This window comes from Heterodontus francisci, chromosome 31 (genome assembly GCF_036365525.1).
Source record: "Heterodontus francisci isolate sHetFra1 chromosome 31, sHetFra1.hap1, whole genome shotgun sequence".
In the NCBI taxonomy this organism is placed as follows: Eukaryota; Metazoa; Chordata; class Chondrichthyes; order Heterodontiformes; family Heterodontidae; genus Heterodontus; species Heterodontus francisci.
In genome coordinates, this window is record NC_090401.1 from 12,865,360 (window position 1) to 12,891,387 (window position 26,028).

Below are 26,028 nucleotides of genomic sequence, written 5' to 3' on the forward strand. Positions count from 1 at the left end.
TGTAGCCACAGCATTTATGTGGCTGGTCCAGTTCAGTTTCTGGTCAACGGTAACCCCCAGGTTGTTGATAGTGGGGGATTTAGCGATGGTATTGCCATTGAACATCAAGGGGAGATCGTTAGACTCTCTCTTATTTGAGATGCTCATTGCCTGGCACTTGTGTGGCGTGAATGTTACATGCCACTTATCAGCCAAAGCCTGGATGTTGTCCAGTTTTTGCTGCATCTGGACACAGGCTGTGTGTCCATTGTGTGTAAGCCACCACACTCCACACGTTCAGTGGAGGTGCGTGTATGAAGGCTACATATACTGGTCCATAAAAATTGCGCCGAATCAGGACTTGAGTGCTAAACGTGTAGGTCTCCAGTTTAGCACTCCTAGGCAAGTTAAATCATGGCAATCACCAATTAGCCCAAAAAGTGCAGACTAAAAGCAAACTTTTAAACAGGCATGGCTTATTCGAACAGCATCCACTTACTGCCTTTTTCAAAGTTTCCCCAAAATAACCCCTGTATGTTTTCAGCCAACGGAATAGCAAACATGAAATTTTATGCTGAGTACAAGAAATTGAGAAATGAAAGTTCTAGTGACAAAGATGCAGAGTTGGAACTCACTGCCAATTTTTCCCTTTTCTACTGAGCGCTGCATTGAAGCATAAATCCTGCAGTAAACGGCAGTGCCACACATGTGTCCTTAGTCATTTATGGTAATATCTGAACTGCTCTTTTTTGAATAAACTGACAGAAACTGTGCTCAGGTCGCAATGAAGAACTTCACTGGGTACTGAAATACGTACATGGCAGGAATTTGGCTGTTAATCTGGTCCAGTTTTCTATTCTGATACAACAGATGGAATTATTTTTAATTGCTTAAACTAATCTCACTTAATTTTAATACTTGAACGCAATTTAAATTGCACTGAAGTTAAAATCAATTGATGATACCTGACAAAGCCATATTGCCGTACTGTATGAAGAGCATGATAAAACAAAGGACAGCTAAAATCTGGATTTGAAACACAGAGGGCTGAATTTTACTAGCTCACCACCAAGCTGGCAGCCCGCTCCCACTGGTTTCACTCCGCAGAGCCGCCGCGATATTTCACACGGTGGCTCAATAACATATAGGGATCGGAAAGAACACCCCTGATGACATAGAGGGGGCGCGGGCGCTCTGTCCCGGCAACGGCGTCTGGTGCCATTTTTAAAGGGCTTCAAGACCTTCAGTGAAATTTAAATTTTTAAAGGTCCTGATGTCCGAAAAATTAAAATAAAATTGTAATATCACTTTGGATCCTTCTCCCCCCCCGACCCCCAAATGAGTACTCAATATATAACTTGCCCAATCCCCCCAAAAAAACATTTATTCTGATGTTGAGCTATCCCCCCCCCGAACTTCATTACCTTTAACCCTCAACCCCCTTCCCACCATCCCCTCAGCCAATAGGAAGACTTTTCCCTTATCCCCCCCCACGCTGAAAACTTCACTCCTCCCCGCTCCCCACCAGTGCTCCACCTCAGATCTCTGAACGGAGATCCAAAGGCACAGGACTTCCGGCAACTGGCTGGAATATCAGCGTGGGACCGATGTTGTGAAAAGGTAGGTTATTATTTAGTCATTAACATTTATTTAAATATTTAAAATAGGTTTCCGTCGCCGGGCGGGCCGCCACGAGGCCTCGCTGCCGCTGGTAAAATGGGGCAGGGCCTTCCTGCCGTCAAAGCCTGTGGCAGGCCTCTCCCGGAAGTATTTTTGGGCCCCAGCGCCATGACCCTCGACGTCGGAGGCTGGTAAAATTCAGCCAGAATGTCAGAATAGCAGTATTGGGAAGGTGGTCATGCAACAGGCAACAATCTTCTGATCAGCATCCTCAACCAGTGCTGAGTGTTGGAAGTCATTGATGGCTGCAGTTTGGCATCAGTCACTGAAATGGTGCAGCAATACTGATCACATCTCATTCCAGGAAACTGCTGACTTAATGAATTTACCCCTGACATGAGCTGAGCTATTTTTGTTTACTCCCAGACCCAAGAAGCTGAGCTTCCACAAGGTTACAGTGAAATGATCTAGGGTAATATTTCTGCGATTACGTGTCAGATTCTTCAGCATACAACATGAGAGCAGCTTAAAGAATTTATTACAGAAACAACTACAGCAGATACTGGAAATCTGAAATAAAAATAGAAAATGGTTAAACATTCAACGGGTGATTCAGAATTTGTACAGAGGGAAGCTTTCTGTTCTGATGAAAAGTCATCGACGTGAAACTCCGGGCTCAATTTTCTGGCTTACCTGGAAGTTCCGCTGCCAGCGGCAAAAGCGAAAGCTGACCCTGCTTCGGTGGGCAGTGGGATCCTGGGGTGGCATTCTGCCAGCTGTGGCCAATTAACAGGCAGCTGCTCGCCCAATCAGAGGGCTGCTAGCTCAGCAGCAGCACTACTACTGGTGGACATTGCTGAGGATGCATCACAAGGGAGAGGGTGCCTCAATGGCGGAGCCCTTGAAGAGAGGCTAATTTGGTTGGGGAAAGCTGGGGTCAGGCAGGCAGGTCCCAGCAATTGGGGTGGGGGTTTGGAGGGGGGTTGTGGTGCACCAGCAGCGCTATTGCCACGGGGCGGCCATTGTTGCCAGGGGAGCCCTACCGTGGGCCATGGAGTGCCCATCAAGGAGGGCCCCAACCCCGCATGAACCCACTGGGAGCCTGCCAGAATTCACCAGGAAAGTTAGTTCTGGACCACCTGAAGAATGGGAGATTGTATAGAGAACTGAAGAGTGAAGCAGAATGCAGAACGGTTTGGAGAAGGGAGAATTGCCCCAGAATCTTCCTTAGGCAGACCAGGGATGGTAATGATATCAAAAAATATTGATGTTCAGTTTCTTTTTGTTGTGCTAAAAGGTTGTCCAATTTGGACACACCTATAACATATAATTAAAATGCCACTAGATATTTAAACGGTTCAATCAATGTTTTATCTTCTTTTTGAGCCTGTTATTTTAGCTGATAAGACATTAAAATCACTGACGGCATATAGCAAAGTATAATCTGTATGGTACTGGAGACATTTCAGATACTGGCACGAATCCTACTGGGGCAAAGAAGGTTAAGAGGAGAGTGAATGGAGATTTTTAAATTCTGAAGGGTTCTGATATATTGAACATAGAAAGGTTATTTTCTCTGATTTGGAAGAAGGATCATTAACTTAGAAGTGTCATTAAGAAAGTGAAGAGAGGTTAGGAGAAATTACAGTTGTTAGAATTAGAATCCTTTGCCATAGGGAATGGTTGAGGCAGAGACCAGTGAATTTGTTAAGAAAAAAAATAGATAAACAATTGAACCAGAAGAAAATACAAGGCTACGGGGAGAGAGCAAGCCAATGTTTAGTTTTGGGTTGCTCTAGCAAACAGTGACGTGATTCGACAAATGACCTTTTTGTGTGATGTAAACTTTTATGGTTCAGTATTTACTTGCATATCAGTATGACAGGATGAAAACCAAGAAGAAAACAAATTGATTATAAAAACATTGGCAGTGTTGAATCTCATATTGACTGGCAAATAATTGCCTCATTAGTGGTTCTTCTTATTGCAGCATGAGTTCCATTACTGAGTATAATAGAACCTCTCCAAGGGCCAAGGGAAACAAAATTTGCTGCACTGAATGATTTTGATAATGTAATTAGTAGTAAAAAACAGTCAGTGTATTTGGTCAGATCTGGACTATTTGCTTTGTGTTTAGAACACTTGCTTTGCCAATCCCACATGATATGCATTCTAATTATAAAGACAGTCACATACCCCAGCCAAGGCAGAGAAAGCGTTTCCTTATCAGCCTGGTCCTAATTTTTCCCAGCACAGCAAGATAAGACTGCCAGGCTTCTGTCAACACCCAACAGAAGGATGAGAGGAAAAAGAAATGCAGAAAAGCTGCTGTCATCATACATACACCCTGGAGAAAAACAGGAAAAGCATTTTAAAGAACATTTTAAGCAGAGTGAGAAATGCCTTATGAAACCAACTCTACTCCCCAGGGAGTTCTGTACAAAACAGGCAGAAATAACCAAGATTAATCTTTTTCATACTTTATCAAAGTGCTAACATGAGTTAATCTGGTTGATAATTATAATTAACCTTGGTGCACTGCAGGTTTAATTTTGGGTTACTCCCATCTACTGCAGAACATTTAGTCATTTACATGTGCCACATTATACCAAATGAGGAAAGAATTACTTTGAATGTTATGCATATTTCAACAAAAATTAGTTCATGACAACCTTCTCTGGTCGATACCATTAGCAGAATCTTTTTTGAGCAAGTTTGCGATTTCAGTACCAATACTGAACTGCAATCTTTAACTCAGTTAACAAGCTGCTATATGCAGCGACCAGAGCAATCCCTCTTCTGTGGTTTCTTTGGACTAAATTAAAGATTTGAGATGTGTCTGTCATACTGTCGGAGTTATACTGTCATACATACAAATTTCCGTGTTATAAAACATAAGCCAGTCATTTCTATAATTCAAAGAAGCTTCTCTGCCGACAGAAGTTAATTTTTTTCAATTTAGCAGTATTTTGCTTTTGTTCCGAGCTCTATTTGGTCTGATAATCTGCCCAAGAACAATTACAAAGGAACAGGAGGAAGCCATTTAGCTCCTTCAGCCTGTTCCGCCATTCAATGAGCTCATGGTTGATCTGTGACCATCTTTGCCCATATTGCTTAATATCTTTGGCTGCCAAGAATCTATAATTGACTTAGCATTAATTGCCTTTTGTGGAAGAGAGTTCAAAACTTCTACCACCCCTTCTGTGAAAACGTGTTTTCTCATTTCACTCCTGAAAATTCTGGCTCTAATCTTTTTGACTATACCCTCTATTCTAGATTCCTCAGCTAGTGGAAATAGTTTCCCCCAATCTACCTTTTCTATTTTCCTTAATATCTTGAAAATTACCCTTTAATTGAGCCGGAGAGGCACAGCAATTATACCATATGCCTTAAAGGGACAGTAAGCTGTACACACTGGTGCACCTTAGCAACACAATCATAATGCATTACATGGTACAATGCTCTAACCCAAACAAAGCAATGTATCCTCTGATCTAAAGTGAGCACTGTGTTACACAAACCTTCAAGTTATTTACATGAAATTACATTTCAGAGCAAGTAGGAAATAATTTATTGCCATACTGAGTAGCTCAACCCTTGCTTCTTGATCTAGGACAGGGATCACCAACACATCGATCATGAACTCACAACAATATTTTGGGTAGCTCGCAACGCAGTCGGATCGCCTGCATCATTCACATTTTCCATCATTAATCTGCGCATGTGCATCCTGATGTCACCATGCGGTGATGTCACGGCGCAGCGAGTCCAATGGCGAAGTTAAGTGGAAAAGCGGCAAGTCGTGTGGCTAGCACAGCAGCAAAATGGCGAGGTGAACAGCGAGTCCAATGGCAAGTACAGCGGGGAAGTGGCGAGGTCAAGCGGCGTGATGAGGCAGCTGCCAGGAGGTAAAGGAGCAAGCGGCAAGGGAGTAGTGAGTGAGCAGTTAGAGTGCAGCGAGGAGGGAAAAGAGCAAGTGGTGAGGGAGCAGCGAGGGAGTGGTGAGAGAACAGTGAGGGAGCAGCGAGGAGGGAAGCGAGCAAGTAGCGAGGGAGTGGAGAGGGAGCTGTGGTGCGGGAAAAGAGCAAGCAGCGATGGAGTGGTGAGGGAGTAGTGAGGAGGGAAACGTGCAAGCAGCGAAGGCATGGCGTGGGAGCTGCAAGGCGGGAAAGGAGCAAGTAGCGATAGAGCAGCAAGGCAGCGTTGAGAGCAGCAAGGAGAGAAAAGAACAAGTGGCGAGGTAGCAGCGAGGAGGGAAACAAGCAAGCAGCGAGGGAGTGGCGAGGGAGCTACGAGGTGGGAAAAGAGCAAGCAGCGATGGAACAGCAAGGGAGCATTGAAAGCAGTGAGGAGAGAAAAGAACAAGCAGCGAGGGAGTGGTGAGGGAGCAGTGAGGAGGGAAACGGGCAAGTAGCAAGGGAGCAGTAAGGGAGCATTGAGAGAGCAGCGGGGAGGGAAGAGCAAGTGGTGAGGGAGCAGCGCGAGAGCAATGAGGAGGGAAAAGAACAAGAGGCGAGGGAGTGGCGAGGGAGCGGCCAGGGAGTGGCGAGGAGGGTGACTTGAATTCTGGATGCTGAGGCAGGCCCATCCAAAAAATGACATAAGGCATACTATTTTCACCAAGAGCGGGAGAACAAATTTGTGTTTACATGCATTTAAGATAAGTGTTTCTGTCTAATTTGCGGTATGGGAGTTGCAGTCGGAAAAAAGAGCAATGTGCAGAGGCACTTTGCAATGGTACACAAGGATGCTGAGAAAGATTTTCCTGCAGGAAGCAGTCCCCGCACAAAAAAAGAGAACTAAAGGCAGCATTGCAGAGACAGCAATCGTTTCTAACTAAACCAGTGAAGAAAGCGAACGCAGCAACAGAGGCATCGTTTCACGTTGCCAAAAACAAGGCCACATTTTCAGACAGTGCAATGGTAAAGGGCGCGATGACTGTTAATGGCTGAATCATTATTCAAAGATTTCAAAAACAAGCCAAAACTTATATCTGCCATATCCGACATACAGTTAGGGGCAAACACCATGGCAAGATGGGTATCAGCATTATCTGCCGACATTTCGGAACAGTTAGCGAGGAATTTAAGTACATGTCAGTGGTTCTCCATTCAGTGTGATTAATCGGATGACTCCAGAGACACTGCCCAGCTGGCTGCGTTCGTTCGAATGGTGTTTGAAGATTTCACCGTTAAAGGGGAATTCTTGGCACTGTTGCCTTTGAAAGCCACTACCAGAGGAGTTGACATCTACAATGAGGTTAAGAATTATTTTGTAAAATGAACGTGCCAATCGAGAAGCTAGTGTCAATAACAACCAATGGAGCCTCTTAGATGACTGGGCATTATGTTGGTTTCATTGTAAGTTGCAAAGCAGACCCCATTTTCTCTCGTTTCCTGAACTACCACTGTATCATTCATCAACAGGCAATTTGCAACAAAGTAATGGGATTTGATCACGTTATGACTCCTGGTGTGAAAATAAGCAATTTGATTTGTGCAAGGGCCTTACAACACCATCAGTTCAAGTTACTTCTTGGCGAACTATCATCCGGGTATGGTGATCTTTCGCTGTGCGCTGAAATGCGGTGGCTTAGCAGAGGAAAATGCTACATCAATTTCTTTCCCCTGTGTCAGAAATTAAAGCTTTTATGGAGTCAAGGAATGAAAGTACCAGCCAAATATCAGAAACTTTCAAATCGAAACTGGATTTTTGGGTGTAACAATTGCAGAAAAGGAGAATGCAGCACTTTCCATCTGTGTAGAAAATGAAGCTGCTGTGAGCTTCTGGCTGCCAGCAAGTACAGTGATCTCTTGACCAGGCTTAGCCAAGAACTCAACGACAGATTTTGTGACTTTAAGCAGCTGGAGCTGTGTGTGATGATTACTTCAAATATCTTTATGGAAGTGGATGTAAGTAACATTTCTGAACAAGTGAGCTCACCGTTTAACCTGCATTGTGCCAATTTGGAAATGGAGTTTCCAAATGACGTTCAACTGAAATCAATGCACCCTGCAGCTGATTTCTGGAGTCTTTTGGATGCGGGGGGGTACAGCAATATCCGCACAGCAGCAATGTAAGTGGCTTCATTGTTTGGTTCCACATATCTTTGTGAGTCTGCCTTTTCTGCCATGAACTTTATCAAATTGAAATTTCAAACCCGACTGACCAACAAGCATTTGAATGACTCCATCAGGGTTGCCCTCTCCAGTTACAAGCTGAATTTCACAGGACAGGTGGACAGCTTGCAGTGCCCAGTATCACGTTGAAATAAAGTTAAGATCAGTTTTCCTTCATATTAAATATAATATAATCCAATTATAATAGCTACATATTTAGTTTGTATTTATCTATCCATATTTTTCAATAATAATAAAAACAGAAAGTGCTGAAAATACTCAGCAAGTCAGGCAGCATCTGTGGAGAGAGAAGCAGAGTTATCGTTTCAGCGGAGGTGGTAGACGCGGGCACGATAGCGTCTTTTAAGATGTATCTGGACAGATACATGAATGGGCAGGAAGCAAAGAGATACAGACCCTTAGAAGATAGGCGACATGTTTAGATAGAGGATCTGGATCGGCGCAGGCTTGGAGGGCCGAAGGGCCTGTTCCTGTGCTGTAATTTTCTTTGTTTTTTGTTCTTTGTGACCTTTCATCAGAACTGACAAAGGTTAGAAAAGAATGAGGTTTTAAGCAAGTGAAGGGGCGGGGGTGGTGTTTGGTGGGGAAGAGAACAAAAGGGAAGGTGTGTGATAGGGCAGAGGACAGGAGAGATTAAATAACAAAGCTGTCATGGGACAAAGGCGAAGAGCGTGTTAATGCTTCTGATGGAAAACAAAGTATTAGTCCACAGAGAGTGTTAATGGCAGAGTAATGAGCAACTCTGTCCACATAAAAAAGTCACATAGTTAAAAAATAAAACAAAACAATAAAAAAACGAAAAATATTAAAAAAGGCCAGTCATGCTCTGAAATTGTTGAACTGAAGGTTGAGTCCACGAGGCTGTAGAGTGCCTAATTGAAAGATCAGGTGCTGCTCCATGCGCTTGAGTTGATGTTCACTGCAACACTGCAGCAGGCCAAGGACAGAAATGTGGGCACAAGAGCAGGGGGTGTGTTGAAATGGCAAGCAACCAGAAGCTCGGGGTCATGCTCTTGGAAAACACCCACTTCCTTCAAATAAAAGGTGCTGCTATGGGTACCCGCATGGGTCCTGGTTATGCCTGTCTTTTTGTGGGATATGTCAAACGTTCCTTGTTCCAGTCCTAGTCAGGTCCCCTCCCCCAACTCTTTTTCTAGTACATTGATGACTGCATCAGTGCCATTTTCTGCTTTCACCCCAAACTGGAAAACTTCATCAATTGTGCTTCCAATTTCCACCCTTCTCTCACCTTTACATGGTCCATCTACGACACTTCCGTTCCCTTCCTCATCTTCTCTGTCTCCATCTCTGGGGATATGCTGTCCACTAATATTCATTATAAGCCCACCAACTCCCACGGCTACCTTGACTACACTTACTCACACCCTGCCTCCTGCAAGGACTCCATTCCATTCTCCCAGTTTCTCCACTTCCGACGCATCTGTTCTGGTGATCCAACCTTCCGCATCAGCGCTTCCGATATGTCTTCCTTTTTCCTAAACCTAGGATTCCCCCCACTGTGGTTGACAGGGCCCTCAACCATGTCCGACCCATTTCCTGCATTTCTTCCCTCACCCCTTTCCCTCCCTCCCAGAAACACGACAGGGTTTTCCTTGTCCTCACCTTCCACCCCACCAGCCTCCACATCTATAAGATCATCCTCCACCATTTCCGCCACCTCCAGTGTGATGCCACCACCAAACACATCTTCCCCTCCCCTCCCCTGTCAGCATTCCATAGGGATCATTCCCTCCGCGACACCCTGGTCCACTCCTCCATTACCCCAACACCTCGTTCCCATCCCACAGCACCTTCCCATGCAATCGCAGGAGTGCAATACCTGCCCTTTTACCTCCTCTCTCCTCATCATCCAAGGTCCCAAACACTCCGTCCAGATGAAGCAGTGATTTAGTTGTACTTCTTTCAATTTAGTATACTGTATACGCTGCTCACAATGTGGTCTCCTCTACATGGGGGACACCAAACACAGATTGGGTGACCGCTTTGCAGAACACCTCCACTCAGTTCGCAAGCGTGACCCCGAGCTTTTGGTTGCTTGCCATTTCAACTCACCACCCTGCTCTCATACCCACATATCTGTCCTGGGCCTGCTGCAGTGTTCCAGTGAACATCAATGCAAGCTTGAGGAACAGCACATCATTTTCCAATTAGGCACTCTTCTGGAATCAATATTGAGTTCAATAATTTCAGGGCGTGACTGGCCTTTTTTTATTATTACTTTATTTAATCTTATTTCAGTTTTTAACAATGTGTCTTCCTTAAACTTGATTTTTCATGTTTGTGCTTTTGGACAAAGCTGTTCATTATTCTGTCATTAACACTCTCTCTGGACTAACGCTTTGTCTTTCACCACACCATTAGCACTCCCTTTGCCTTTGTCTGATGACATCTTTGTCATTCAATCTCTCCTGTCCTCTGCCCTATCACACACCTTTCCTTTTGTTCTCTTCCCCCCAACCCCGCTTCACTTGCTTAAAACTTTTTACATTTCTAATCTTTGCCAATTCTGATGAAAGGTCACAGACCTGAAACATTAACTCTGCTTCTCTCTCCATAGATGCTGCCAGACCTGCTAAGTAATTCCAGCACTTTCCATTTGCATTATTTAACAGGTCTGGTACAATAGTACAAATAGATGTTACCTGCACTAATATGCCATGTAACATGGATAGTGCAGTTGATTTAACGCAATGTTACATGCTGTGGCAAATTCCATAAACATCAACATTCCGAAGAAGGGTCACTGACCCGAAATGTTAACTCTGCTTCTCTTTCCACAGATACTGCCAGACCTGCTGAGTGGTTCCAGCATTTCTTGTTTTTATTTCTGGTGGTTAAGATTTCAGACTGGAGGGGTCAGCTCTCTGCTGCACCACATTTAAGAGTAGAATTCACAGCATGACTCCTTCCTTGTTTTGGCTGCATCTTTCCACAGCCTCTCGCTGGATTGCTTTTCTGTGATGTTGCTGTGATCTCTCTCTCTCTCTCTCTCTCCAGAGAACTACCTTTTAAGGTAAAAATCTCCCACATTAGTTTACGTTAAGAGATGCATGGACCTCTCCCTTGTTGTAACCACACAATGGACCAGGATGTGGAATCCATAGCCATCCATTAATGTTTGGAGGAGTATAATCCAGTTATGATGTAGCTATTCACACCTTCTTTGTTTCAGAAGAACCCATTCAATTCAGGAATGTGTCTTGATGGTTTCAGGATGGGTGCAATTGACAATTGACCTCTTGTAGCCTGGAATGTATCCTTTTGTGACAGACAGTGAGGCAATGTTCTAATACACAGGGCAGGTCATCTGACCTTCAGTGGCCATACTTTGCAGCATTGTCCATGTTCTTTTAAAAGGTAAAGTCAATTTAAAGAGTCCACCTTGAATAAAGTCTGTATCTTTAAAGTCGAAATATATGTCTTCACTGGGCATGACGGTTTGTTTTATTATAGTAGTCAGATCTAGTTTAATTCAAACTTAGTCACAGAATTTCAACAGAGAAAATTGCTTCTCATTGTATAGAATCCCAAAGGATCAGTCCCACTGAATAGAATCCCAGTAGATTAAATCCTTTTACAATCATTCCCATTGTGTAGAATTCCACTGGGCTAAACCAAATAGGATGTCACGGCCTTACAGAGAATGTAGAGGAAATTGAGTGGAATGGTACCAGGAATAAGGGACTTCACTTATGTGGAAAGACTAAAGAAGCTGGGATTGTTCTACTTAGAGCAGAAGTTAAGGGATATTTAATAGAGGTATTCAAATTGATAAAGGGTTTTGATAGAGTAAATAAGGAGAAACCTTTTCCACTGGCAGGAGGGTTGGTAACCAGATGACACAGATTTATGATAATGGCAAAAGAATTAGCGGGTAGATGAGGAGAATTTTTTTACATAGTGAGTGAATTGTTATTAACTGAATTCACTGCCTGTAAGGTGGTGGAAACAGATTCAATAATAACTATAAAAGGGGAATTGGCTATATATTTGAAAAGGGAACATTTGCAGGGCAATGGAGATAAAGCAGGTGAGTGGGACTAATTGATTACTTCTATCAAAGAGGTGGCACTGGCATGATGGGCTGAATCCCTCCTTCTGTACTGTACAATTCTATGAAACCCTTTCTCATTCATTCCCAATGTGTAGAATTTCACTAGACCAAATCCCTTCTCATTCATTCCTATTGTATAGAATCCCAATGGACTAACTCCTTCTCAGTCACTCCCATTAATAGAATTCCTAATCCAAGCATGAAACCTGAAACATGAAACTTGATTTAAACAATGGGATACAAGCATGAAGTATTTCCTAGGTATTTGATAAGTATAATATTTAGTGATTGTTCTATCACAGTTAACCTGAAGTTTATACATTTAATGCATTTTGTATAAAATATGTTTTCTCTCCAATGTTTCCTGCTCTTTCTTTTCAGGCTGAATTGCTGCATGCAAAAATCAATGAACTGTTGGGCAGATTCAGAAATTGGCTTCTTTCAAATGTAATTTACAGAAATTCCACTCCACTTCAGCCAAGCAGGTCATTTCTTTCAAACTAGCCATGTGATTTTCAGAATTCAGCTTTGTTCATGTATTGAAAGATCTGCAATATCTGCCTTACAACACCACCTATTTCTTGGCCCTCATCACTCTGTCTTGTGTTGATGATGTTACCATTGCACAAACTTTCTGTTTCCTTTTAAAGCTGTAAATCTTTCTACAATAAAAAAAACTATAAATGTAATCATTAACTGTGTAATTATTGAAGAACTTGTGGCAGTGGTCGTGAATAGACTGGCATGTGACTTCAGGACTCTCAACATGGGTATAATGCATTGCAATACTGGCGTTAGACACACTGCTTAGTGCTAATTAACGTGAAACATCATCAGTTTAAACACTTAAGATATGTTCATTATTGGGATAGGTGTTCTAAATTCCTTTAGGAAAAAAAAATACTATGTTTCAGCACATTAGCTTTTTCTGTACTTGCAGAGCAGCAGTTAGACATTGTAGAAAGGTTGCAAGCAACCTGAGTCTGTGCAGCTAGTCAATTAAAAAAAGGCTGCACTCCTGTGTTCTACTGGAGTATTCAGTAACCACTGTGTCACATCACATTTATATGGCATTCTCAAGTCAGTTTGGATAAAAATAACACATTGGGCTGGATTTTAAGATCGGCGGTGAGCTCAAAAAATGGCAGCCTGCCTTTGCGGGCCTCAAGCCAAAGAGACACTGCGATCTTAATGGAATTCGAGACACAAGCAGATCACCCATGATCTTATTGAATGACAGAGCAAGCTCAGGGGGCCGAATGGCCTACTTCTCCTCCTAATTCGCATGTTTGTATACGTATTTAAATAGCCGGGCGGCCGTCCCCCACCCCACCCCCAATCTCGTGGAGGGGACGGGCTGTTCGTCCCCAGCAATGGCGTCAGCTGCCTGTGTGCAGGTGCTGGTGCCATTTTTAAAGGGCAGCCAGCCCTGCTGCCCAATTTAAATTTTTAAAGTCCTACTCCCCAAAATTAAATAAATAAGTTTCTGATGTCCCTTTCCCACCTCCCAATAACAATCACAATAACTATTTGCCCTTCTGACCAAAAACACTTACCATTTACATCTGACATCCCCCCGCAAAACTGCACAAATTTTAAGGCTCAACCCTTCTCTCCATCCCCTACAACCATTACGTGTATTTGACCCCATCCCCCATCGCACTGATAAACCTACCTCCTCCCCCCTCCCCACCAGTGTGGCGCCTCATTTCCCCGGACGGGGATCTGAAGGCACGGGAGTGCCAGCTGCCGCACCAAAGATCGCGGCGGGTCCTCAAGATAAGTCTATTTAAATTTATTAATTTTATTCATCTGGATATTTATATTGTGGTCCTGGCGCCCAGTGGCAGGGGAGACGGGGGGGGCGGATGTCTTGCCGCCACCGAGAGGATCGGGCTGGGCCCTCCTGGCGTCAAGGTCCATGGCAAGCCTCATCCGCAGCCATCTTCAGGTCTCCCCCACCACCCCAGCTCCCCTGCCCCCCACCACCCCGCCATTGAACCCGATGCCTGGGGGAGAACAAGATTCAGCCCATTATTTCTCTTTGAAGCCAATATTGAAAAGGGGAATCTGAATGAATGAACTCGTTTCAGAAGTTAGCAGTGGGATACAAAATTGGGATGACATGGGGTGAGAGAGGCACTGTCAGTGATATCCACTTACATGCAGTTTAAGAGCACTACAAATACTAGGCCTGCAGTTTACATTACTGGCTGTATGAGTAGAAAAGCTGTGTGTTAGTCACAATTGTCAGGACTTCCTTATACTGGGAATTGACAGTATCCTACATTGCAAATCAGCTTGATCTTAGTAAGGAGAATGTGATGTAGGTTGTAAAACTAGTCACAAAATGTGATGATGCAGGTCTACACTTTCTCTGTGTGTTTACTAAGTGGGAAAAGTGAACCATGAAATGTAAAACAACACTAATATTTATAGTCTATTTCTTTAATGTTTGAGGCTAAACTTCCTTGTTTCTTCCCCAGCCTGTAACTGAGAAGCCTGTACCAACATGCTTGCTCTGCAAGGAGGGACGTGAGAGCAACTGCTGATAACTTTCCAAACAATTATCACTTTTCCATGTAGCAAAACAACTAATCTCCACTTACTGCCTCCCAGCATGTCTCAGCTTGTAAATGAACAGTGTAAGAAACTGATGCTGGGCCATCTTACTGCTGTTCTAACATGATGTGCTAATTCTAGCTCCAAAAGCTTGGCCACAACACAACAACCACAAAAGGCGAAGCTGTGGGTAAAGGCCAATTCAGATTTTTATCAAATTACTTTATCTTCAAAATAATAGGATAACACTAACAGTGTCCATTGTCCAGCTGGGTGGGATTGCCCTTGCCTAATTTCATTCCTATCCAGTCTTAGCCAAAGAAGCTCCTGCAATGGCTTCTTTTCCCGCTCCCGCACCGTTACCTCTGGAGTTCCCCAAGGATCTCTCCATGCCCACCTCCTGTTTCTCAACTACATTCCGTCCCTTAGTGACGTCATCTGAAACACAATGTCAGAATCCACATTTAGGCTGACAACACCCAGCTCTACCTCACCATCACCTCTCTCGCCACCTTTGTTGCCTCTGATTTGTCCCACTGCTTGTCCAACATCCAGTATTGGACGAGCACAAATTTCCTCTAATTAAATATTGGGAAGACCAAATTAATTGTAATTAATTGTATTTGGGCCCTGTCACAAGCTCCATTTCCTAGCCACCACCTCCCTGGACACTGTCTGAAGCCTGACCAGACTGTTCCCAATCTCAGCATTCTATGTTACCCTGAGCTGAGCTTCTGATCTGCTGCTGAAAACCTCATCCATGCCTTTGTTACCTTGCCATCTATTTCCAATGCTCATCTGTCTGGCCTCCCACCTTCTACCATGCATAAAGTTAAGCTTGTCCAAAATGCTCCTGTCCCTATCCTAACTCATACCAAGTTCTATTCACCCTGTACTCACTGACATAGCTCCCGGTCCAACAATACCTTGATTTTAAAATTCACATCCTGTCTGAAAATCCCTCCTTGATGTCACCCCTCCCTATCTCTGTACCCTCATCCAGCCCTACAACTGTTCAGAAACTCTGTGTTCTACTAATATTAGTCTCTTTTGCAACCCCGATTGTAATCGTTCCATTACTGGTGGCCATGCTTTTAGCTGCCTGGGCCCTACATTCTGGAATTTCTTCCCTACATCTCTCCCCTTCGCCATCTCTCTCCACTTTTAGATACTCCTTAAAACTTAACTATTTGGCCAAGCTTTTGGTCACCAGTCCTCATATCTCCTTATGTGACGCGATATCAAATTTTGACTGATAATGCTTCTGTTATTGTTAATGTTAATGTTAAAGTTGTTATTGTCCATTTACAGATGGCAGGAAATGACAGCATTGAGATTCAGAGATATCTTCACACCTGCTATTCATTGTTGCTAATTTGAAATGGAGTTCAATATGAACACACTTGAATATAAATCCTTAAACCAAATGTCATCAAAAAAGTCTGAACGCCTTTCTCTTTTTTCACCCATTTCTTTAATCTTGCAAGTTTACCCTTTAAATTGCAACTGACTGCATTTGCTGAGTTGTTTAGTGACAAATTTTGGAATGGTGTTGAAACTGAATTTAAATCCGACAGTTAAATTTGTACTTGTGGTCCTATCTGCTTGAACCATACAGACAGAGAACCCCTGCAGGGTAAGAATGATCATGCATTTCAAATTTTATCTGAATGATCTATATTGTTACAGTTCGGGCTTTTCCTAACATTTTGCTCGTGAGCACACCTGGACTACAGATTCGATAGGCAGACTGAGTCTCACACAAATATGGTTTTATTCTAGGTTTGATAGGCCAGGTTTAACAATTAATGTTGAATCATTATAAATTCTTACTGGAGAATACTTAGGGAGTCCACTACATTCTCCCGTCACCTCAGAAGGAAGTAAGAATGATATGCCACTAGACTGTGTGCAGATTAAACTACTTGGACAGATAAATTTTAAATGCATTGAAGTGAAAAGACATGTTAGGATGCAATGCAACATAAAAATTAAAGAAACACTAATGCAAACTACACTGACTGCTTAAAGACAAAGCCAGAGTTTGACAGCTCCTCTCAGCATTGCTCTTAGAAACCTTGGGGGTAATTGACAATTTCGGCAGAGGTGAAAATCTGTCAGTAGCTGCTATTCATTCACCCTGTTTGATTTTCCATTGGCTTCATCGGGGAGGATGTATAACAGGCAGCTGATCCACTACTGCCAGCTTTCCATCCCCAACAAAAGTGAAAAGCATGCCCACAGTCTCTGAAGGTATATCATCTGCCTCCGAACTTGGATAACATTTCTTCAATGCTCCATGCTTATTCCCCACTACTTACGTCAGTATTGTCCCATCACCAGACCTCTGACTTTAACTCTGGACTCCTTCCTATTGTCTCGTATCTATTTCCCATTTTTCAGGTTTTTATGCATCTTAATAACTGCTATGTATTCACATCCATGTAACTTGAGATTTCCCTGTGTCCATTTGCGTGTGCATTTTGGCTGCTGCTCCGGACCCGAGATCATCACTTCTATTTTCACTTACTTCACCCTTTTTTTCACTTTTCTCTTTATCCCTCCTAGACCCTTCTCTTCAATTGTCATGCCTCCTTTCACTTCTCCCCTCTCAGGTACTCTACACCCCCCTAATTCCCTACCCCAAACCTTCAATACTCCTCGACCTTCCAGCTCTCTTGCCGCCATCCCAGGCTTGACTCCCTTTTAGATAAGCCTACAGCATCCCTCAGCATCTTTCCTGGCATCCTCCAGACAATTCATCAATCACTCGGCGATGGTTTATTATAAGCAGAAACTCCAAATGCCCCATCCCACTCTCTTGCCAAACTTCCCACCCAGCTCGTCTGCTGGGGGCTAATCTTGCTAATCTCCTTCATGTACAACTCACCCCTTCCACTGGAGCTTTTTGACTCAGCCAGCGGAGCAGCTCTCACCGCCCCGCTCCCCATGTCCCTCCAGAATGTCCATTCACTTGCGAAGGCCCTTGCCATCCATACTGTTGATGATTGCATTGACATCATGGCCTTGACGGAAATGTGGCTGAGGGATGATGACGCCTTCTGCCTAAATTAAGCCTCTCCGTCTGACTATACCTTCCACCACATCCACCATGAAGACAATTGCAATGGCGGTGTGGCACTTATCACCAGATTACACTTTGGTCTTAGCCCCTACTCCTCTGGCACTTTATTCATCTCACTTTATTTCACCTCTCTCACTTCTCATTTAAAATCCTCGCTTTCTACCACCTTCCCAAGTACTATATACATTTCCTCACCAAGTTATCTTCTCTGTATTCCTCCCTCAGCCTCTGCACCGAACGACTTCTCATCTTTGTTGATTTCAGCCTCCATCTCAATTCATCATGCTCCCTCTCCTATGAGTTCACTACCTTTCTATCCTCCCTTACTCTCTCCATCCATGTCAACTCCCCAACCCATATTTGCGGCCACCTCCTTGACCTTGCCAACTCACGTGGCCTTACTACTCAATCACACATAAAGCCATTCTGATCACTTCCTTGCATCAAACCCCATTCACATTCCCTTTCCATGATCCAACCCTACCTCCTCTGTGTCCACCCCTGGAAAAACTAACCCCCAATTCTCAAACAACTGCACTTTCAAAATCCCAACTCTCTTGCCTTTGATCCTCCATCGACATGACATTTCTGCAGCTACTGATTTGCTCAAATGCACCCACACCTCCACAATTGATGCCCCAGTCCCAAATAAAACCATTACTCTTTCTCACCCTGGCCATTCCCCCGGCATGACCCTCATCTCCACTCCCTTAAGTCCAAGGGGCACAGACTTGAACAGATATGGCGGGCAGCTGGCTCAGGCCAGATCTGGCTGGACCACATAAAACACTATCATATCTTGCTCTCGTTGGTTAAAACTGCACACCATTGATTCTCTAGCCAGCGGAAAAGCCCCTGGGAAGGACAGCATTACCCCTGAAATAATCAAGAGTGCCAAGCCTGCTATACTCTCAGCACTACATGAACTGCTATGCCTGTGCTGGGACGAGGGAGCAGTACCACAGGACATGCGCGATGCCAATATCATCACCCTCTATAAAAACAAAGGTGACCGTGGTGACTGCAACAACTACCGTGGAATCTCCCTGCTCAGCATAGTGGGGAAAGTCTTTGCTCGAGTCGCTCTGAACAGGCTCCAGAAGCTGGCCGAGCGTGTCTACCCTGAGGCACAGTGTGGCTTTCGTGCAGAGAGATCGACCGTTGACATGCTGTTCTCCCTTCGTCAGCTACAGGAGAAATGCCGTGAACAACAGATGCCCCTCTACATTGCTTTCATTGATCTCACCAAAGCCTTTGACCTCATCAGCAGATGTGATCTCTTCAGATTACTAGAAAAGATTGGATGTCCACCAAAAGCTACTAAGTATCATCACCTCATTCCATGACAATATGAAAGGCACAATTCAACATGGTGGCTCCTCATCAAAGCCCTTTCCTATCCTGAGTAGCGTGAAACAGGGCTGTGTTCTCACACCCACACTTTTTGGGATTTTCTTCTCCCTGCTGCTTTCACATGCGTTCAAGTCCTCTGAAGAAGGAATTTTCCTCCACACAAGCTCAGGGGGCAGGTTGTTCAACCTTGCCCGTCTAAGAGCGAAGTCCAAAGTACGGAAAGTCCTCATCAGGGAACTCCTCTTTGCTGACGATGCTGCTTTAACATCTTACACTGAAGAGTGCCTGCAGAGTCTCATCGACAGGTTTGCGGCTGCCTGCAATGAATTTGGCCTAACCATCAGCCTCAAGAAAACGAACATCATGGGGCAGGACGTCAGAAATGCTCCATCCATCAATATTGGCGACCACGCTCTGGAAGTGGTTCAAGAGTTCACCTACCTAGGCTCAACTATCACCAGTAACCTGTCTCTAGATGCAGAAATCAACAAGCGCGTGGGAAAGGCTTCCACTGCTATGTCCAGACTGGCCAAGAGAGTGAGGGAAAATGGCGCACTGACACGGAACACAAAAGTCCGAGTGTATCAGGCCTGTGTCCTCAGTACCTTGCACTATGGCAGCGAGGCCTGGACAACGTATGTCAGCCAAGAGCGACGTCTCAATTCATTCCATCTTCGCTGCCTCCGGAGAATACTTGGCATCAGGTGGCAGGACCGTATCTCCAACACAGAAGTCCTCGAGGCGGCCAACATCCCCAGCTTGTACACACTACTGAGTCAGCGGCGCTTGAGATGGCTTGGCCATGTGAGCCTCATGGAAGATGGCAGGATCCCCAAAGACACATTGTACAGCGAGCTCGCCACTGGTATCAGACCCACCGGCCGTCCATGTCTCCGCTTTAAAGACGTCTGCAAACGCGACATGAAATCCTGTGACATTGATCACACGTCGTGGGAGTCAGTTGCCAGCGTTCGCCAGAGCTGGCGGGCAGCCATAAAGACGGGGCTAAAATGTGGCGAGTCGAAGAGACTTAGTAGTTGGCAGGAAAAAAGACAGAGGCGCAAGGGGAGAGCCAACTGTGCAACAGCCCCGACAAACAAATTTCTCTGCAGCACCTGTGGAAGAGCCTGTCACTCTAGAATTGGCCTTTATAGCCACTCCAGGCGCTGCTTCACAAACCACTGACCACCTCCAGGTGCGTATCCATTGTCTCGCGAGATAAGGAGGCCAAAGAAGAAGATTGCAGGATCATCTGGAATGCAACGTTAACTCCAAAAATTTTTCTCTATTACAACCCATCTTCTTAAAACCTTCTCCCCTGTCTCCTTCACCCTCACCTTCAATAATAAATGGGAGGAGCTAACGGTCTTCTTGTCACTAAGGCTGAGACCATCTGATCAGCTGCCTCTGCCGCTTCCCTCCCTTCCACTAGCCTACTGGACCAAATTTTCTCTTTATCCCCCCTGCAATAAACCTGAGCTTGCATCTTTCTCTACCTTCTCTCCTATCTCCCCTCGTGCCTCCTCGAGATCATCTTGTTGATGAGACCCATTTCCTGCTCTCTTGGCCCGATTCCCACTAAACTGTTGGCCACCCAACTTCCCTTCCTGGTCCCCATGTTTGCTGATTTTGTTAAGGGTTCTCTATTTTCAGGTATTGTTCCTCTCTCCTTTAAATCTTCCCTCATTACCTCGCTTTTCAATAAACCAACCTCTGCATCTACAATCTTTGCAAACTACTGTCCCATCTTCAACCTTCCTTTCCTCTCCAAAGTTCTTGTGTTGTCGCCTCCCAAATTGTTGTCCATCATTCCCAGAACTCCATATTTGAACCACTCCAATCAGGTTTCTACCCCAGTCACAGTACAGAAACTACCCTTATCAGAGTCACAAAACATATACTATGATTGTGACAAAGGTAAACTATCCCTCCTCATCTTTCTTGACCTGTCTGCAGCCTTTGACATGGTTGACCACACCATCCTCCTCCAACACCTCTCCACTGTTGTCCAGCTAGGGGGACTGCACTCGCCTGATTCTATTCTTATCCATTTTATTGCATCCAGGGAATCATCTGTAATGGCCTCTCTTCCTGCTCCTCCACTGTTACCTCTGGTTTCCCCAAAGATATGTCCTTAACCCCCTTCTATTTCTCAAGCTACATGCTGTCCCTCAGTTACATCATTCAAAAGTACAGCATTAGGTTTCGCAACTCTATCTCACCACCGTCTCTTTCGACTCTTCCACTGTTGCTGAACTATCTGACTGCTTGTCCGACATCCAGTATTGGATGGGCAGAAATTAAACATTGAGAAGACTGAATTGTCTTTGGTCCCCGTTACAAACTCCGTTCTCTAGCTACTGACTTCATCGCTCTCCTTGGCAACTGTCTGAGGCTGAACCGAACTGTTCACAATCTTGGTGTCATATTTGATGCTGAGATGGGCTTCCAACTACATATGTGCGCCATCACTAAGACCGTCTATGTTCTCTGTACATCACCCAACTCCGTCCCTGCCTCAGCTCATCTGTTGCTGAAACCCTCAGACATACCTTTGTTATCTCTAGACATGACTATGCCAACGCACTCCTGGCCAGCCTCCCACATTCTATCTTCCATGAATTTTATGTCATTCAAAACTCTGCTGCTCATGGCTTCATTTGCACCAAGTCCCGTTCACCCATCACTCTTGTGCTCACTGACCGGTCAAGCAATACCTCAATTTTAAAATTCTCATTCTTGTTTTCAAGACTCTCCAGGGCCTCGCCCCTTCCTATTTCTGTAATCTCCTCCAGCCCCACAGTCCTTTGGGATATCTGTGCTCGTCTAATTCTGGTCTCTTGAGCATCCTCAATTTTAATTACTCCACCATTGGTGGTCTTGCCTTCAACTGCCTAGGCCCTAAGATCTGGAAGACCCTCCCTAAACCTCTTTGGCTCTCTACCTCTCTTTCCTCCTTTAAGACTCTCCTTAAAACCTAACTCTTTGACCAAGCTTTTAGCCATTAGCCCGAATATGGCCTTACATGGCTCAGTGTCAAACTTGCTTTATAACACCGCTGTGAAGCACCTTGGAAGATGTTATATAAATACAAGTTATTGTTGTTGTTGATGGTTTCTGTTCACTTCCGAAGCTGAAGTTCCAAATGTGAGTTCCTCACTATAGCACAATCTTCACTTTGATTTTTTTTTAAACCTGTAAGCTGTGCCCTAAAGCCTGAAACACTACTTATGTGGAAAGGTCAGCGAGTGAATCCTCAAACTTAAATTAGGATAAAACTGTATGATTTCAGAATCAATTTGAATTTTCCAGTGATCCTGGATCATTATTTTGGATAGCTCTGCTGTACCGCTATTCATTTGTCTGAGCCACAAAAGCTCTCATTTGCTCTTACCTTGCTGTGCATCTGTGTTTGACCAACCAAAATCAGGATGTTTGATGCCATTATAGACAGGCAAAAGTTGAGTAAAATAATGGATCGCTCTGATTTTATGAACCTGTAGAAACATAATTGAAAAACAAACCGCACAAATTATATATCTGTGTCATATAATGCTGTGATTCGAAACCTTTATGCAGTTGAGTATTTACATAGAATTACACAGAATTTACAGCACAAAAACAGGCCATTCGACCCAACAGGTCCATGCTGGTACATATGTTCCACGTGAGCCTCCTCCCACCCAACTTCATCTAACCTCATCAACATATTCTTCGATTCCTTTTTCCCCATGTACTTATCTAGCTTGACCTTAAATGCATCTATACTATTCACCTCAACTACTCCATGTCGTAGCAAGTTCCACATTCTCTGGGTACATAAATTTCTCCTGAATTTCTTTTTGGATTTATTAGTAACTATCTCATGCTTATGATCTCCACAAGGAAACATCTTCTCGATGTCTACCCTATCAAAAACCTTCATAATTTAAAGGCTTCTATGAGGTCACCTATCATCCTTCTCCTTTCTGAAGAATAGCGCCTCAGCATGTTCAGTCTTTCCTGACCATTATAATGGGCTGCATTTTCAAATGCCAGTGGGATCAGGACCTGGTGCAGATGCGATTTAAAAATCGCAGTCCTACTGGTCTCTGGATCCCGATGCTCCAGGACAGCCGACAATTATTAAAGTGAAGGGGAGGAGGAGAGAACAGGAAACCTGCTCACCTCCAATTAATGGCCCATTAAGCTCCTAGAGGAGCTTGTTAAGGTGCCAGTGAGGTCGTGACTGCTATTTTCAATTCGGATTCCGGTGAACCTGAACAGTTTGGTGCGCATTAGTTGTTTTCAAGACTCTCTAGGGCCTTGCCCTTTCCTATTTCTGTAATCTCCTTCAGCTCCACAGCCCTTCAAGATATCTGCGCTCATCTAATTCTGGTCTCTTGAGCATCCTCAATTTAAATTGCTACACCATTGGCGGTCTTGCCTTCCACTGCCTAGGCCCTAAGCTTTGGAAGACCCTCCCTAAACCTCTCTGGCTCTCTACCTCTCTTGGATTCACAGCTGGGTGAAGGGAAACTTTTTTTTGAGCATGAAAATTATGGGGCCTTTGGGGATCTTGCGCACATTACTTCAGTTATGGATGGTTGAACTGTGTCTTATTGTTTTATACTGCTTGTCCGCTCAGGAGCTGCCTGCACTCTTCTGCAAGGCAGTAGCAGGCCCCCATCATGGCTGCTGCCTGCCTTTGCCACTCACGCTTTGCAGGCACCTTCCGTCTCCTGGACCTGCTCAGTGCCATTAACTGCATGTCGAACTCGCCTCTAGCCCAACTAGGGCATTGGCATTTTAAAATAGTGTTGCGTAAGTGATACAGTTAAGGGGCAGGGTCATGAGCAGGATCCGGAAATTATCTGGGTGTCAGATTCCCTAACCCTTTTTGAAAATTCGGCCCAACTTCTCAGTTCTGGTATCATTCAAGCAAATCTTTTTTGCACCTTCTCCAGTTCTCTCTCCTTTTTCTAATATGTTGTCCAGACTGAGCACAATGGCTGGAATTTTTGTTGGCCAGGAGGCCCGGCCCACCTGCAAAAAAAAGTCGTTGGCGAGCCCATCTCTGTCGGGCCTGGAAGTCACACCATGATTTTAAGTGGCCCAGGCCCTACATTGGCCTCGAGTGGGACCTCCGCTCCTCTGAGGCAGGAAGTTCCGCCTGCAAGAGCTGCTGGCCAATCAGTGGACTGGCAGCTCTTCAGTCCCAGCAGCACCACCGGGAACCTTAATTGGCCAGAGCAGGCGGACCGTTTGTCATCTCCCCTGCAACTGGTTAAATTGCAGCAGAGTTGGGAAGGCGAGGGGAATGGCAGCCTCCACCTCGCACTCAATTTTACATCCTACCTCCCGCCTCCAGCCTGCTCCTGCGGGGGGTGTAAAATTCAAGCCAATACTTTTGGTGTGGTCAAACCAAGGATTTATACGTTTAACGTAATCTCTCTGCTGTTTAGTTCTATTCCTCTTGAAATGAACCCTAGTTCTTTGTTTGCATTTTTATGGCCTTGTTCATTTGTTTTCCTACTGTTAATGATTTCTAAATCTATACCCTTGGATTCTTTCGCTTGTCTACGTCATTTAGACTCTTGTTTCGTAAGGAGTATTAATTAAATTTCCACTGACATGAATGAAGGTTCAGTCCCCCAACACAATCCATTTGACCAGTTCTGATGAGAAGGCCTACCAAAATCATTAACCTGTCTTTTCGCTTTTTGTTTCCTGTTTTAACTTCAGTTTTCTAACAGTGACAGATCTTTTTATTCCTGAGGTCATTCAGTTTTGCTACTACAGAAAGAAGTCAAAAACAGGCAAAACTCTTCTTCTGACTTTCTGGCAGAGAATGGTGCACAAACAAATTCATTTCCTCAAAGTCTGTAAGCTTGGCAAATGAGACTGGTAACTTGGACTGCAAAATTTCCATTGCCTGGCTTGATGTCAAATAAGGTGCGTATAAGCCGCCCATTAACTAGACATTGCTTCCAGCAAGATCTCAGGCACCAGATATTAATATGACATATTCCAAAGCAATGTCCATAGATAGCCTGTTTCTGTATCTTTATGTTGGCTTTTCTTTCCTCTTTTTTGACAGGATGGAAAAGAAATGTAGGAGCATCATTGGAATTATACCGGAACTTTCTATACATCCCTTTATACCACTTGTTGCACGTCCAGATTGTGTAATCATATATGACGATTCCTTCATGTGAATGCTGGATTAATTGTGAGTTGCCAGACCAGAGAATGAATGCCTTGTGAGTGGCAAGGTATACCCCTTGCTGCCATGGATAACGACCCCATCAAATATTACATGAACAATAGCTAAGGAAGATAGAATGAGACACATACATCGGCCAGAGTTGTTGTTGAGAGAGCCATAGGCATCCTAAAGCATTAGCTGCTTTCATAGAACAGGAGAGGCTTTACAATATGCTCTAGAGCATGTATTGAACATAGTTGTAGCCTGGTGTGCCCCACACAACTCTGCTATCTAAAAAGGCCTGGACACAGAAATTCTCAAGATGTCTTTAGGTTTTTTGGAGGCAGAAAAGCATGGAATAGTGCTTCAAAAAGATCATAGCCAGAATTTTACGTCGAGCCGGAGGCCCCGCCCATTGGCAAAACAAGTCGCTGGCAAGCCTGCCTCCGCTGGCCCTGGAAGCCACACCTTAACTTTACATGGCCCAGGCCCTTAATTGGCTTCGGGTGGGACATACGCCCCTCTGAGGCAGGAAGTCCCACCTACTAGAGCTGGCGGCCAATCAGCAGGCCGGCAGCTCTTCAGTCCCAGCAGCACCACTGGGAGCGGAGGCCATGGCTGGGACTGAACCCAGCCAGGACTAGCAACAGGGAGGAGGTCACAGAATTCAGATATGTGTGTGGGGCTTCGCCAGGGATAATTGGCTGGACCCTGCCGAGGCAGGCGGGGTCGTGCAACAGTGGAAGGGAGGTGTTCCAGCTGGGGCGGCTTGCACCGCGGTGGAGTGGACCCTCCATTGGGCACAGGATGCCCGATTCGGAGGACCATCACTCCCATAGCCAACAAGGAGGCCGCCGGGTTTTACTGGGCGACTTTCTGAGCTACTGAACCACCCACCTGTAATATACCAGCAGCGGCGGGAGGAGGCCCTCAAGTGGCAATTAATTGGCCACTTAAGGGCCTTAATTAGCCTGGAGTGGGTGGGCCGTTTGTCACCTCCCCCTCTGCTGGTAAAATTGCAGCGGGA

At 44.7% G+C, this 26,028-nt stretch overlaps 1 protein-coding gene across 1 annotated transcript in view; it reads right to left on the bottom strand.

Annotated features, from left to right (window-relative positions):
* The window catches only part of LOC137347073 (adhesion G protein-coupled receptor B2-like), a 1,240,702-nt gene that overhangs the window by 156,434 nt on the left and 1,058,240 nt on the right, over positions 1 to 26,028 (bottom strand). The window contains exons 19-20 of the mRNA XM_068011112.1: positions 22,209 to 22,311; positions 3,796 to 3,946 (exon numbers count right to left, since the gene is read on the bottom strand). Coding sequence (XP_067867213.1) covers positions 3,796 to 3,946; positions 22,209 to 22,311 — 254 coding nt within the window. The remainder of the gene's footprint in view (positions 1 to 3,795; positions 3,947 to 22,208; positions 22,312 to 26,028) is intronic.